Source organism: Hypomesus nipponensis, chromosome 17 (assembly GCF_054491055.1).
Source record: "Hypomesus nipponensis isolate SF chromosome 17, ASM5449105v1, whole genome shotgun sequence".
Lineage (NCBI taxonomy): Eukaryota > Metazoa > Chordata > Actinopteri > Osmeriformes > Osmeridae > Hypomesus > Hypomesus nipponensis.
In genome coordinates, this window is record NC_140377.1 from 9,471,593 (window position 1) to 9,486,875 (window position 15,283).

The window sequence follows — 15,283 nt, forward strand, 5'->3', positions numbered from 1 at the left end:
GTTTATGTGCGTGAGTGTACTTGCGTGTGAGTGTGTGTGTGTGTTTACTACACATCAGCAATGTTCAAGTCCAGTGCTGGAGGGCTGCTCTACAGCTGGTTGAATGTCTGGTGCTGCTGATTCGACTTTCTTCATTTTCGAATCTATCTCTTTACTTCTTCACACTATCCTGTCTCCGCCCCCCCCCCCCCCCCCCTCTGTCTCCGCCCCCCGCCCCACCCACCCTTTCGCTCTCTCTTCTCTTAGTCTCTCTCCCACTTTCCCGTTTTGCACTGAAACGTTTGGGGGAATAAAATGTGATGAAATGCATTCAAATGCGACATATCACACGCTCGGCTGTACTTGCTCTCCTGTGAAAGAACAGCAGGTTAGTCATGTGACTGTGAGGGGCAGCCGCCCCCCCCCCCTCTATTTTCCTTCCATCCCTCTGTTTTCGTCCTTGACCGTGCTCCCTCACTCCTTTTGAGTGGATGATCCTGGCCACCATCATCGCCAACTGCATCGTCCTGGCTCTGGAGCAGCACCTCCCAGATGGAGATAAGACCCCCCTGTCCGAACGCCTGGTGAGCCATGCACACACTTACACACACACACACACACACACTTACACACACACGCGTGTGCGCAAACTCACGCACAAGCACTCCAAAGCACACACATGCATGCTCGCGCACACACATAGGCACGCACACGCATTTAGAAGCACACACACCCATGCACACCCTCAGAAGCACACACACCCAACACTCAGAAACACACACACACACACACACACACACACATGCTCGCACGTACATATGTTCCCTCTGTGTTCTCTCCCTGTGTGCAGGATGACACAGAACCCTACTTCATTGGGATCTTCTGTTTTGAGTCGGGTATCAAGATCCTGGCTCTGGGCTTCGCCTTCCACAAGAACTCCTACTTGAGGAACGGATGGAACGTCATGGACTTCGTAGTTGTACTCACAGGGTGAGCTTTGATAGGTCGACGCAAACACGCACGCACACAAACCAACTCATACCTACGGCGCGTTTGCAGGTGCTACTGTGACCTGCGCATGTGGATTACACAACTCCACGCAACCCTTGCACACCTTTAGTCCACAGTCCCTTGCACACCTATACTCAACAGTCCCTTGCACACCTATACTCAACAGACCCTTGCACACCTATACTCAACAGACCCTTGCACACCTATACTCAACAGACCCTTGCACACCTATACTCAACAGTCCCTTGCACACCTATACTCAACAGACCCTTGCACACCTATACTCAACAGACCCTTGCACACCTATACTCAACAGACCCTTGCACACCTATACTCAACAGACCCTTGCACACATATACTCAACAGACCCTTGCACACCTATACTCAACAGACCCTTGCACACATATACTCAACAGACCCTTGCACACCTATACTCAACAGACCCTTGCACACCTATACTCAACAGACCCTTGCACACATATACTCAACAGACCCTTGCACACCTATACTCAACAGTCCCTTGCACACCCATACTCAACAGACTTATGAAGGAACACAGACCCACACACATTCACATATTTCTGTCAGGACAAGACACATAAACAAACACAGTCACTACATAAACACTGCTGGATTTCAGTTACGGCCCGACAGACAAACATGACTCTGACATACAGACATCCACTGAACTATATCTTCCCTTATGTGTTTTGTGTGTGTATGTTGACTGCATGTGTGTGGTGGGGGTTTATGTGTGTTGTGTGTGTGTGGTGAGTGTGTGTGTGTGTTCTCCCCTGGTCCCTAACCCTAATGAGACGACCCAGACAGAGACAGAGTTGGGATCACAGCAGCGCTGCGGGGAGGCACAGCCAGGGCACCGAACAAATGTCAACCCACCAGGGAGGAGGACAAGAGGAAAGGGAGGAGGGCCAGGCAGAGGAGAGAGAGGAGGAGGGAAGAGTTAGAGGCAGAGGAGAGGAGAGGGAAAGAGAGAAGAGGATGAGAGGAAAGAGGAGAGAGGGGAGGGAGAGGAAGTGGAGGAGGAGAGGAGAGAGGCAGAGGGCAAGAGAAAGGAGGAGGAAAGGGAGGAGGAGAGGGAAAGGGTGGAATGGAGAAAGAGAGAGAGAGTGAGAGAGAGGTGACAAAGAAGAGGAGATGGAGGATGAGAGGAAAGGAGTGGGTGGAGGAAAGGGAGAGAGAGGGATGGGGAGAGGAGAGGAAGGAGGGGAAAGGGTGGAGGGGAGGAAGAGAGGGAGAGGAGATGGAGGAGGAGAGGGAGAGTGAGAAAAAGAGGGATGGGGAGATGGAGGAGGAGAGGGAGAGTGAGAAAAAGAGGGATGGGGAGATGGAGGAAAAGAGGGAGAGGGGGAGAGCTACAGAGAGGTAGGAGTGGACAGATAGAGAGGTGACAGGAGGGGTATAGGAAAAGAAGAAGTAGGTGTCCAGGGTGGCCAACAGTGGTGAGGAAGTAAGATAAAGGTCCTTTGCTTTTCTGTTTGATTTTGAAGGCACAATTTCTCTCCTGTAGTGGAATCTGCTTTAAACCATTTGCTTTAGACACCATATGGATAGTATTTCCATCACTTGTGCCTTGAGACACAAGAGGTCTCTCTTTCTCTCTGTCTCTCTCCCTGTCTCTCTCCGTCTCTCTCTCTCTCTCTCTCTCTCTCTCTCTCTCTCCCTCTCTCTCTCTCTCTCTCTCTCTCTCGCGTTATCTCTCCCTCTCTCCCCCACTCTCTTTCTCCCTCTCTCATTATCTCTCCCTCTCTTTATATTTTTCTCCCTCTCTCTCTGTCTCTCCCTCTCTCGCTTTCTCTCTCTCTGCGTTTGTCACTCTCCCTTTCTCTCCCCCCCCCCCCTCTCTCTGTAGCGATATGTCCTCCAGCTGTGGGGCTGAGTGCTCTTTGTGCATGAATTTCTTTCTCCCTCTCCCTCATTTTCTACCCTCTGTTCATGGCCTCTCTGGGCTTTCTTTATCATTTTACAGACTCGCTCTGCAGCCTCCTTCTCTCCTCTCTTCATCCTTTTTTTTTACATTGCCGCCTCTCTATCCACTGTTTCTTTTTCTGAATAACTTTGAGAAGCTGATTTCTGATCATTGTTCTTACATTACATACAGACAGAAAACAGTGGTACAATGTTAGTGTGCATGTGCGTTCCTGTCTGTGTGCGTTGGTGTCTGCGTGTGTGTGCAAGTGGTAGGGGGGGCAAAGGTCACGTAAACATGTTTGTTCACCATTGCTGACATGCAGGAGCACCTTAGACTGGAGTATCTCATCTTCTCCCCTCCTCCCCTCTCTCGTCTTTCTGTATCTCTCTGTTAGCCAGTGAAGACACGGTGAGCTGGACTCCTTGTGACGTTCTGTCTCTACATCTTACATAGCACTGACTCTGAAACCTGCTCTGGTCCAATGTGGAGAGACAGACAGAGCAGAGAGGAGGACAGAAAGAAATGGAAAGAAAGAAAAAAGGATAAGGCTTTGTGGCTAACGTTTGTATCCGTCTCGTGTCTCGTTTAGAGGCTCCGGTACGTCGAACAGTGTTTTTTTTTTTACGTAAGAAAATATTTGAATAATATGGGAAATTTGACAGTCGCAGGGAGACAACGATGGGGGATAGGCGTGACGGGGAGGGAGACAGAGCGGGAGAGAGGGTGGTTCGGGGGCAGCAGCGGACTGGGTGAGCGCCGTGGGTTGCCCCGTTCCTCAGGCCTCGTAGAGAGAAGAGGGGATGGGGGACAGGAAGGGGCACGGTGGGCAGGGGCAGAGAGGTCGGAAAGCTACGGTTGACGTTTGGAGAGAAAAGAGCAAGAACGGCAGCAGCGCCAGTAATCTACTGGTAGAATCTACCGGTATCAGCGAAGGGAAGGATGAGATGGAGAAGAGGCCAAGAGGAACGTGGCGAAAAAGACAGCTGTTTACTGTAATGGAGAGAGCAAGGAGGGGACAGAAGGTGGAGAAGGAAGATGAAAAGGAAGAGGAAGGACGAACGCGGGGGGGAGAGACGAAGCAAGCGGCTGGCAAGAGCGAGGGAGAGCGTAAGAGCGAGCGGAAAGGAGAGAGGGGGAGAAAGAGAAGCGGAGCAAGCCAATGGGAGGGGGAGTGTGTGCGTGTGCTGCTGCTGCAGTAACCTGTTTTTCACTGCTGCAGATGATCAATCATCCCGTACAGCCTTGAGACACAAGAGCTCTCTCTCTCTCCCTCTCTCATTGTGTCTCTCTTTCTATATGGATCCCTGGATAGATAGATAGATAGCTACATAGATAGATAGATAGATAGATAGATAGATAGATAGATAGATAGATAGATAGATAGACAGACTAGAGATAGATAGATTGACAGACACACACACTCGAGGTAGCCAGCTGTGGTGTGTATGGTTGGTGTCTTTCAGCAGCAGTGCTCTTTGAAGATGAAATGCAGCTGCCCTTTCTGCCCTTCTCTCGCTTGGCTCTTTGATAATACAATGACCAGGGAAAACACACACACACAGACTCACTCACACACACACACACACACGCTGTCACTCTCTCAGTCCCTTTCTTTAGACTCTCTTTTTCGTAAATGCACAGGCAGACACACACTGGTCGGTTCCTTTGCAGCAGCCTTTCTAAACACACATTTCCTCTTTCACATTGCCTCTTTCTCCCCCCTCCCCCCAGACCCTTCCAAGACCTCCTCTACTCCTGTACACATGACTACACGGTCCCATTACCCAAGTGTGCGTGAGTGTGAGTGTGTTTATGCAGTTCATTGCATACTGTAAGTAATTTTGCTACCAAGCGTGTTCCAATCATACTATATCAGTGGCATTGATTATTGGTCCTAAGACTTTTCGTTTGGTTGTCCCATCTACTCTCCTCCCCCCCGTCTCACAAACCAGATCAGATGTCGGGAAGGAATGATGAAAGAGATGGAGGACTGGTTGGAAAAGGAAAAGCTAATTAGCAACTCATCAACAACATAGGTTCGGAAGGACCTGAAGAATATCTCCAACTTCCTGGATCGATAGATATTTTGACCCTGTAGGGAAGGGGGGGGGGGGGGGAAGAAGCAAAAAAGGAGGAAAGGAAGGAGAGCATGGGGGAATCTGAAAGACAGTGAGATCAATTATGTCTACGCTGAAGGAGAATGAACACAAGCGGCTTCTAATGTTACTTTCTGTCTGACTCACACAGTTCATGTTGCCTTAGGACAAGATGTCTTTCGTCCCGGGCCGTTCTCACATACGGCCCGTTTTCTCTTCTGCTCCGATCGCAATTTTCGGTTCAGCTATATCGCCCAAAACAGAGGGGCGAGAGAGAATAAGAAGAAGGACAGTGAAACGGGAGAGAGGGGGAAAGGGAGGGGGGGGGGGGACAGGAGGGAGGGAGTCAGTGAGTTGGATGGGCAGCTGACAGCTCTTTTACCGCTGAGGGCAGCAATACAGAGGGGGAGGAAAAAGAGATGAGGGGGAAGGCCAGACAGGAGACAGAGGGGACAACATACATTATCAAAAAGTCTTACAAGATGGATCGTGTAGATGTGTGTATGTGGTGTGTGTGTGTGTGTGTGTGTGTGGTGTGTGTGTGTGTGTGGTGTGTGTGTGTGTGTGTGGTGTGCACTTGCTGTATATGTGTGTGGACACACTGTCCGTGTCTGCATGATTTAATTTCATGTTCTTAGTGACATCAACAAAAATGTTCAGACAATGTACACTGTACATAGTCATGGCATCATATGAAGTGTGTGTGTGACTGTTCATAGTGTGTGAGGTGTAGTCCACACGCCGGGTTAGAACCATCCATACGTGCAAGGTTAGTTTGGACTTTGCCGTGTGTGCATCTCGCGTGAACACAGATGTTTCCACACCACAATATGTATTTAGGAATTCACCCGTGTCTTACGCGTGTGTTTTTCAATGTGGGTATGTGCGTTTGTGTTTATGTGAGATATGTACATGTTTTGATACCTTTAATGGAAAGTGACAAACAAAAACATAAACATCAATCAAGCTCCTCCCTTGGCCTCGTTACCAGGGTGATACTGAGATTCTATCAATGAGCCAAAGTCCCTGTTGCCATGGAAACAGTTATGAATGAGAAGGGGCTAGTAACCGTGGAAACAGTGTGAATGAGGGTATCGCTTTTTAAGGTGCCGTGAAGTGAAACAGCTGACCTGTTCATCAGCGCCTTCATCGTCAGGATCATCATTAGCGTCACTCATCGTGATCGTCTCATTATCACATCCTCTATTAAAGTATTGTTTCTTTCAGAAACAAGCTATTTTTCTTTACCACTCTTTTGCCTATATTTCCCTCCTCTTCTTGTTCCTCTCTCTACTTCTCTTATTCCCTCCCTTTCTCTCCATCTCTATTTCACCCTCCCTCTCTCTCTTTCACCCTCTCTGTACATCCCTCCTCTGTCTCTCTCTCTCTCTATCTCACATACTACTCAGAAATGCACACCTATACTGCTCAATAGCAGATTGGCAGGTGAGTCCCAGTAGAGGCCTTTGCTGTCAGCACTGTTAACAGTCCCCTCACACACACACACACACACAAACACACGCACATTCACAGTATGTGGGTGTGAATTCCCAACTCTAACCTCAATATCCCACTCTGCGTCACCATGGCCCCCCTTGGGCTGACAAACTGGCACCTCCATCCTCCTCATGCCCATGCCTCTCCCCCCTTCGCTGCTTCCTCTCTCTACTCACTTCCCCTCCTTCCCCTCCTTCCCTTGCTTTCCCTCCTTCCCCTCGATCCCCTCCTTCCCTGGTGTGTGTGTGTCTCCCAGACCATCAACGAGGGTAACCGCTTGCGAGCTCCCATGTAGACCCCCACACACAAATGCTGAGTTGGGTTTATCTCAGAGGGTGGCTCTTAGGGGGCTTTCCCATTGATGTCCTTGTGCTGGGCTGGGATTCAGCCTGTTCTACTGTCGGACCCTGCTTGGCTCTTCCAGTATTCCAGTCATGCAGAAGGTGAAGTACAGGTGCCAATGTTGCACAAACAACATTGTGAACAGTACCCTAATTTACGAGTCAACAAGGTTGCACCGGATCCAGTTTGCTCCAGTGGTTGGAGCAGGGAACGTACAGGTTTAGGAGACACTCGTCCTGAATTTCCTGTTTCACTGGAAACTGGTGTGGTGCATCTTTTCTTATGAAAAGAATGCAATGCAATTCTCATGAAATACTTGGACTGCACTGATACCTTGAGAGAAGCACTTGCTTTTCCTGTACATCTCATGTAAAACCTGACCTGAACTTGTCAAGGCTATGTTGTAGACCTGGTCCTGATTATTAGGCTGTGTTCTAGAAATAATGTGTCTACTAGAATGTATTCTGGACCTTTTCCGGATTTCTAGGCTGGGTTCTAGACCTGGTCCTGTCTACTATGGTGTGTTCTAGACCTGGTCCTCATTACTAGGGTGTAGACCTAGACTGGTTGTGTCTCTTTTAGCATAGAGAGGAGCGGGTGGAACAATTTGATGATTCACAGTGTGCGTCAGACGGGAGGATGACTGGAAGTCAGGCAGTGTCAGGGAGCATCTACACCTTCATACATACACATCCATACACACACACACACTCTCTTGTCAAGAAATCTCAGCCTACGTGTATATCTGTCTGTGTGTGTGTGTGTGTGTGTGTGTGTGTGAGTGTGGCGCTGTGTGCTGAGTAGAGCTATGCCAAACTGACTGTGACCATGGCTCTGAGATAGAGAGTGGGTTTATAAATAGGAGGAATAAAGATGGGCATCAAAAAAAGCCAGTCAGCAACCTTCTTTCTCACACATCCTGCCTCCCCCTCCACTCCACTCCACTCTCTCTCTCTTCCTCCCTCCCTCCTGCTCTGCCTCTTTCTCTCACTAAGCAGCAGCTACTCCTCTCAGTCAATGCAGCAGGGCCAAACTACGCCCCTTGTCTCTCTTAACCCCCCCCCCTCTCTCTCTCTCTCTCTCTCTCTCTCTCTCTCTCTCTCTCTCTCTCTCTCTCTCTCTCTCTCTCTCAGCTCTCTCTCTCTTTCCCATTGCTTTTGCGTCTGTTGGCTCTGTTTCCTCGCCATGTCTGTCTTACTGATCCATTCCTCTATCCACTTCTCTGCCTGCTGTATTGATTATCTCCCAGCTCATTCATGCATTCACATACAGTATTCACTCGCTAATGATCCTGGGGGGTTCCTCCCACTCAAGCACAACAGTGATTAGAGTGAGTGACTGACACATGCTGTTGTCCAAAGGTGCTGTAGACATTGATTGTCTGGTGCTAGTCATCCGTTATGTTCGTGTTTTTCAAGGGCTACATGTACTTACATAGTTTCCTTCCCTCCCCTCTCCGCTGTCTCTTGTTCTGCGCAGGATCCTGTCTACGATAGGGTCAGACTTTGACCTGCGAACCCTCAGAGCAGTCCGTGTGCTGAGACCCCTGAAACTGGTGTCTGGGATTCCCAGTAAGTACAACGACCACCCGGACCTTACACACACACACACACACACACACACACACACACGTACACACACACACACATACAGACAGACACACACACGTACTGTACACAATACTGTGAAACGGTACAATTCAAAGTGTGCTTTGTCTTCCAGGCCTCCAGGTGGTGCTCAAGTCAATCATGAAGGCTATGATCCCCCTGCTGCAGATCGGCCTGCTGCTCTTCTTCGCCATCCTCATGTTTGCTATCATAGGCCTGGAGTTCTACATGGGCAAATTCCACACCACCTGCTTTGACAGTTATACAGGTGAGTGTGGATATGTATGTGGGTGTGTGTGTCTGTGTGGCCCTGGCTGTTCCCAGGCCATTGTTCAGCAATCATTTACCATTCAGATATGTAGGTAGCTCTGCGTTATTGGACATCAGAAAGCGACTGACACTGCCAGTCAAAAAGGAACAGAACGTGGACGTGAAACCGCCGTCTGTGGATTCAAAAAGCCAAATAGATCCTTCCACCAGCAAGTCGTTTTACGCTCTCCGAGTCGCTCGTCCCTTCTGCCTCCTCACCATCCCTCGTCTCGTTCTCTCGCCCTCGCCTTCCTGTCCTCCCGTCGCAGGTGAGATCCGGGAGGAGTTCCCATGCGGGACGGAGGCCCCGGCAAGGCTGTGTCCAAACGGGACGACGTGTCGACAGTACTGGTTGGGGCCCAACTACGGCATCACGCAGTTTGACAACATCCTGTTTGCCGTGCTCACCGTGTTCCAGTGCATCACCATGGAGGGCTGGACCGACCTGCTCTACTACGTGAGTGCTCCACCTGAGAAGGTGTCCTGGTCCAAATCTGTGTAGAGAGGTACAGGGGCGATAAGAAACGCTGTAACACAGTGACACTTTGCATACGGGTAAACATTACGGAACCGTAGAAGTCCAAGCTTAAATTTGACACGTGTAGTTGTGAGGTCCAAGGTACGTGATTTAGGTCTCAGGGCTTTCATTTACCAAAGCTTGACGTTTCGCTTCTGCCTCTTATCTGTATTTGTGTTCATTGCGCAAACTAATTAGACTTTTGAGTGGTTCTCTAAAGAAGCATGTCAAGACAAATATACAGGTAGACAATGATTTGGTGTCATGTTAAACAAATATTACCAATACAGTCTACTGACTGCATTATTCTGACTTGTTTTCATTGGTTCTGATGGTATTGGAACTATCAATAGAGATGTATTGACATTATTGACAAAGACTTGTCGCCACAAAGGCTTGATGGCCACATAGCATGATTTACTCCTGCAGTATATCACAGTATGCATGTTCCCAAGTAGGGGCTCTCTCACTTTATGTGTGCCAATAACACGCAAGACTTCAACAGTGCCCTGCTGCCACTGGCAACGGTAGCTATGGAGACGAGAGGCCTGAGGATGAGGGTAGTTGCAGTGTGTCGGGTATAGCCGGTCGTGGATGGACTATACCCCAACACCTCATGCTCTCTGTTTTTCCCTTTCTCCATTTCGCTCTCTGTCTCCCTCCTCACCCAGTCTCAATAAGCCTGTTCCACTCCCCTACCCCTTCTCTCTCTCTCCCCCCAGTGTTCCCTCCATCCTCACCACACCCCGTACACCTCCCCCCATCAGGACCTCTCCGTGCTTCTCTATATTTAACGGGGCTGTTCAGTCAGAGTTCTTCTTGCAGCTGCTGTGGAAGAACGTGATGAAAGTTTAATGGAGAAAAAAGCTGCAGTACACTCAGAACAGCACGACAGCAAAGCCAACTAACATGCAGAGAGAGGGAAGGGGATTACTGAAAAAGAGAAGGATTGGGGGATGGCAATTTTGTCGCTTGGTAAGGCCATTTGGGGAGGAGATTTGTGTAATGAGAGAGGTATTGAAGGAAAGGGGGACAGGGAAGGAGGAAATGAAAGAGAAGGAATGGAGTGACAAGAGAGATATGATAGAGATAGAAAGGGATCATCACGACTTCTTGACTGTTTAGAGTTGAGGTGGCCCAGTCTACACAGACTACGGACTACACTGGCAAACTAGCAATGGATGTTTGTTGTCAACCAGATGATTGTTCATCAGTGTCAAAAAGTTTGATACATTGATCACACTGACTGACTAACTTACAGTGTGTGTGTGTGTGTGTGTGTGTGTGTGTGTGTGTGTGTGTGTGTGTGTGTGTGTGCGTGGGGTATTTACAGAGCAATGATGCCTCAGGGAGCTCGTGGAACTGGATGTACTTCATCCCTCTCATCATCATCGGCTCCTTCTTCATGCTCAACCTGGTGCTGGGTGTACTCTCAGGGTAAGTCTTCTGCCTGTCTGTCTGCCTGTCTGTCTGTCTGTCTGTCTGTCTGTCTGTCTGTCTGTCCTTCTGTCTTTCTGTCTCTCTGTCTTTCTGTCTTTCTGTCCTTCTGTCTGTCTTTCTGTCTTTCTTTCTGCCTGTCTGTCTAGTTGCCTGGTTCTGACTGATTCACTGTCTGTCTGTCTGTCTTTTTGGCAGAATGGTTGCAAATGTGTCCAGTTGTTTGTCTGCTTTCTACTTATTGTTTGGTGGTCTGGCTGGCACTCTGATCTCTGCCTGTGTGGCAGCATACACGTCATGCCTTCTTGCTCGTATGTGTTTGTGTTCTTGTCAGCGAGTGTGTGATTTGTGTCATGTCATGTATGTGTCTCTGTACCCCGTCTCATATGTTAGCCATTATTGAAATGTTTTTACTACGTAATTGCATGTGTGCCTGTGCTCTTTGCCTGCTTGTGAATGTGTGTGTGTGTCTGTGTACCCCAGGGAGTTTGCCAAAGAGAGAGAGCGTGTAGAGAACAGAAGTGAGTTTCTGAAACTTCGGAGACAGCAGCAGATAGAGAGAGAGCTCAATGGATACCTGGAGTGGATCTGCAAAGCAGGTATGGACATCTCAGTGAGCGACCTCACGTGTATGATTTCACATAGTACTACTGTAAAACCCGGCCTTTGATTACCACATGCCCCAGGAGGAGCAGGGGTCAGCTCCATGTATTTTCTGTCGTTTTTCGAATGTTCGTGCGTGTAGTTGATGTGATGTCTTCTGATTGTATACCATGGCACTCACAGTAACGGGTGTATGATTGACGTCTACGGTATGCTTGCTTTGTGTTTTCTTTAGAAGAGGTCATCTTGGCAGATGACGACAATGATGGTGATGATCGGATGCCCTTTGATGGTATTTATCAACGTGTGTCTGTGTGGGTCTGTGTGTGTGTGTGTGGGGGGGGTGTATTTTTCTTTTAATTGGAGGTTTATGTTATTTCTGTTTGGCCATAAGCACAGTGTGCTGTGTGTCCTCTCTAGGCTCCCGTAGGAGACCCACCATGAAGAACCACAAGAACAAAACTGAGCTACTGAACCCAGAGGAAGGGGAGGGAGACTTGGCCGTGGGTAAGACACACGCACACACACACACACACACACACAGCACAACACACACATACGTCCTACTGTACAACGGCAGTTGACCTGACCCCCTCCAACCTCCACACCCCCCAGGCTCACCCTTTGCCAGGGCCAGCCTGAAGAGCTCCAAGCTGGAGGGCTCCGACTTCCACAAGCGTGAGCGCCGTCTGCGCTTCTTCATCCGCCACATCGTGAAGACCCAGGCCTTCTACTGGACCGTGCTGTGTCTGGTGGGCCTCAACACCCTGTGCGTGGCCGTGGTACACTACGACCAACCCGAGCCCCTCTCTGACTTCCTCTGTGAGTGAATAGACAGTCAGGAAAGGAGAGCACGAGTGTCACTCGTGTTCGGTTGCCTTTCGTTGCCCGATTTTCGACCTTCCGTGAATCTTTTGTCTGCTTTCTCTCGTTTCCCTTTTTCCACCTCCTTCTTTTTCTCCTTCTCTCTGTCCTTTCCCTGTCGGCTCCCTTCGTCTCATCCCCCTCCCCGGCCTGTGCTTCCAGACTTTGCTGAGTTCATATTCTTGGGTATCTTCATGTCGGAGATGTGTGTAAAGATGTATGGACTGGGCAAGCAGGCTTACCTTAACTCGTCCTTCAACTGCTTTGACTGCATTGTGAGTCTTGTAATAAACACAGCCAACACACACACACATATACACACACACGCACATATACACTCACACACGTACACAATCACTCAGGCCCCCCTGCACACATACAAGCATGAACACACTCAGACATGAGTAGTATTTTGCCAAATATCATGGAAGTAAAAGTACATCAACGGATATATGTGTGTCTTTGTGTGCGTGTGACAGGTGATCTGTGGCAGCATATTCGAGGTGCTCTGGTCCATTATCCAGCCAGGAACCTCCTTTGGCATCAGTGTGCTGCGAGCTCTTAGGTTACTGAGAATCTTCAAAGTCACCAAGTAAGTCCGCCATATCTGTCTATGTGTCTGCCTGTCTGTCTGGACTATTAATCAAAATCAGAGTCATATTACTGACTTAATGAATTACCCTTGCACCCTCCATCTCCCATCCCCCTTTCTCTCTGTCTTTACCAGGTACTGGGCCTCTCTGAGAAACCTGGTGGTGTCTCTGCTCAACTCCATGAAGTCCATCATCAGCTTGCTGTTCCTGCTCTTCCTCTTCATTGTGGTCTTCGCCCTGCTTGGCATGCAGCTCTTCGGGGGACAGTCAGTGTCTTTCTCCTCGACCCCTTCCTGCTTCTCTTATCCATCTCCCACAACCGTGTTTGTCTCTCCTGCTTATTATCTCTGTGCCGTATCTCTCTCCCTCTCTCCTGCTCACTGTATCGCCCTCTGTCTTTACCTCTCCCTCCCTCTCGGCTCCTCCGATCCCTTTCTCTTTGTCTTTCTCTCCTCTACGTGTACCCTCTGTGCCTCTTCTCCTTTTCTGGTTCCTTCCTTACTGTCGCCTCTCTTACGATCCTCTTTACCCCCCACCCCCACCCGCGCTCCCCACTCCCCCATCTCTCTCATTCTCTATCCATCCAGGTTTAATTTTGAAGCTGGAACTCCTCCGACAAACTTTGATACCTTCCCTGCAGCAATAATGACAGTGTTTCAGGTGAGTGAGGAAAGCGGGAGGGAATGGGATAGAGGGACGGAGAGAAGGGAGTAGAGCGAGGGGGCGGAAGACTAGGAGAGGGGAAGAAGAGGCGCTGTATATGTATATATATGACAGTATCGTCCAGTGTTTGTCTGTGTTTGCTCGTCTATCTGTGTGTGTGGGTTAGGGTTAGGTGTGTGTGTGTGCACATGTGGGCTGACGCGTCGAGGGTTAGCACCCATTAAGGGCGTGTGTTTGCGTGTTTGTGTCCGGCAGATCCTGACAGGAGAGGATTGGAACATGGTGATGTACGACGGGATCGAGTCTCAGGGCGGGGTCAACAAGGGCATGGTCTTCTCCATCTTCTTCATCGTGCTCACACTCTTCGGCAACTGTATCCTCCACGCACGCGCACACACTCAGATACACACACTCACCCATGCGCACTGTACTAACACACAAATGTAAGCCCATACGCAGGCGTACATCATAATTGTGCTCACAGACACACCAGCTTCTCCCTCTCCCCACACTGCCAAAGGTCCAGATTTGAGGAATTTTTCACCAAATGTAAATACAAAATGAGGGGAAATACTGCAAAACGGTCCACGAAACCTCTCCTTCCACTCGGCTGGCTATGAGCCTGCACACATTCTGGGTGTGTGTACTCTCCTTTAACTTTGTTTTCAGACACGCTGCTAAATGTGTTCTTGGCCATCGCTGTGGACAATCTGGCCAACGCACAGGAACTGACTAAGGTACCTGCCCTAATTAAGGAACTCATTTCAGCAAGCTCATGTGTAGTTGTACAGTCCGCCTCAGTCTATCCAGTGAAAGGAGTGTTGAAGTCATGTGATCGCTTGTATTCCTGTCTATACTCCCTTTCTTCATCTCCTTCACTGTATGTTCCCTCTCTTTTCAACACTCTCTCTCCCCGCCTCTCCATCTCACTTCCTCTCTTCTTCCCTCTCCAGGACGAACAGGATGAGGAGAAGGCTGCGAGTAAGAAGATTGCCCTGCAAAAGGCCAAGGAGGTGGCTGAAGTTAGCCCCCTGTCTGCTGCCAACCTCACTATCGCAGCGTGAGTTTCCCTTTCCCTCTCTCTCTCTCTCTTGCTTTTTCCAACTCTCCCGCTTTCTATCTCTCTGTCTTTCTCTATGTATATATGTCTCTCTCTCTTTCTCTCTCTTCCTATCTCTCTCTTCTACTCTGCTTCTCTTGGTGTCTCTTAGTCGCCAGTGTCTGTATTCACTGTTCAATCAACCAAGTCAAAAACAGAGAAACACACAAATGCACGCACATGCACACATGTTGACACAGACAGTCTTTGATATGAGTCAGTAGGAAACACAGCATCTTTGATCTTTTCTCTCTGTATAGAGGTATCCAGCTCTCTTCGTCCTCTCATGGTTACAGGCATGGTGTCCAGTGTGTACACACACATGCATGCACACATACACACAAACGCACACAAACACACCTCTAGCACTATTATAGTCAGTGTTAATAACCTTTTCCCATCCAGTATGACTTCCACAAGTAGACATGGAAACATCCCCATATTTACTGAACATCCAGGCACATTTATATTGTATCCCCAACTGGATCTTTTCTTCAAATGTTTGTTGGTATGTGACTCGTGTTTTGTCTTTGTTTTTTTGGACGTCTTACAGCGTATATGAAAGCTACAAACACGTGCAGCAGATGTCTCTGAAATCTTCCAGTGTTGTTAACTAGCAGGTTTTGTTCTATTACAAAACAGTGCCTGGCATCCAATCCATGTGTGAAAATCCCAATCGGTGTCAGTTAAATAGTTTAACTCCTTGTACACTGAAGACAGGAGGAATGGGTCATGG

The 15,283-nt window shown here is 48.9% G+C and overlaps 1 protein-coding gene across 4 annotated transcripts in view; it reads left to right on the top strand.

The window, feature by feature from the left end:
- Positions 1–457: 457 nt before the first annotated feature.
- Positions 458–15,283, top strand: part of cacna1aa (calcium channel, voltage-dependent, P/Q type, alpha 1A subunit, a) — a 58,899-nt gene continuing 44,073 nt past the window's right edge. For 2 of the 4 annotated variants that reach the window (XM_084678722.1, XM_084678721.1), the window contains exons 1-17: positions 471–563; positions 830–969; positions 8,335–8,426; positions 8,578–8,730; positions 9,041–9,228; positions 10,622–10,725; positions 11,209–11,324; positions 11,564–11,620; positions 11,749–11,835; positions 11,944–12,150; positions 12,355–12,467; positions 12,672–12,784; positions 12,920–13,051; positions 13,373–13,445; positions 13,704–13,821; positions 14,118–14,185; positions 14,402–14,508. In XM_084678722.1, coding sequence (XP_084534848.1) covers positions 471–563; positions 830–969; positions 8,335–8,426; positions 8,578–8,730; positions 9,041–9,228; positions 10,622–10,725; positions 11,209–11,324; positions 11,564–11,620; positions 11,749–11,835; positions 11,944–12,150; positions 12,355–12,467; positions 12,672–12,784; positions 12,920–13,051; positions 13,373–13,445; positions 13,704–13,821; positions 14,118–14,185; positions 14,402–14,508 — 1,961 coding nt within the window. Of the gene's footprint in view, positions 564–829; positions 970–8,334; positions 8,427–8,577; positions 8,737–9,040; positions 9,229–10,621; positions 10,726–11,208; positions 11,325–11,563; positions 11,621–11,748; positions 11,836–11,943; positions 12,151–12,354; positions 12,468–12,671; positions 12,785–12,919; positions 13,052–13,372; positions 13,446–13,703; positions 13,822–14,117; positions 14,186–14,401; positions 14,509–15,283 lie in introns of all 4 variants that reach the window. The other 2 variants (XM_084678724.1, XM_084678723.1) reach the window with 2 other exon arrangements.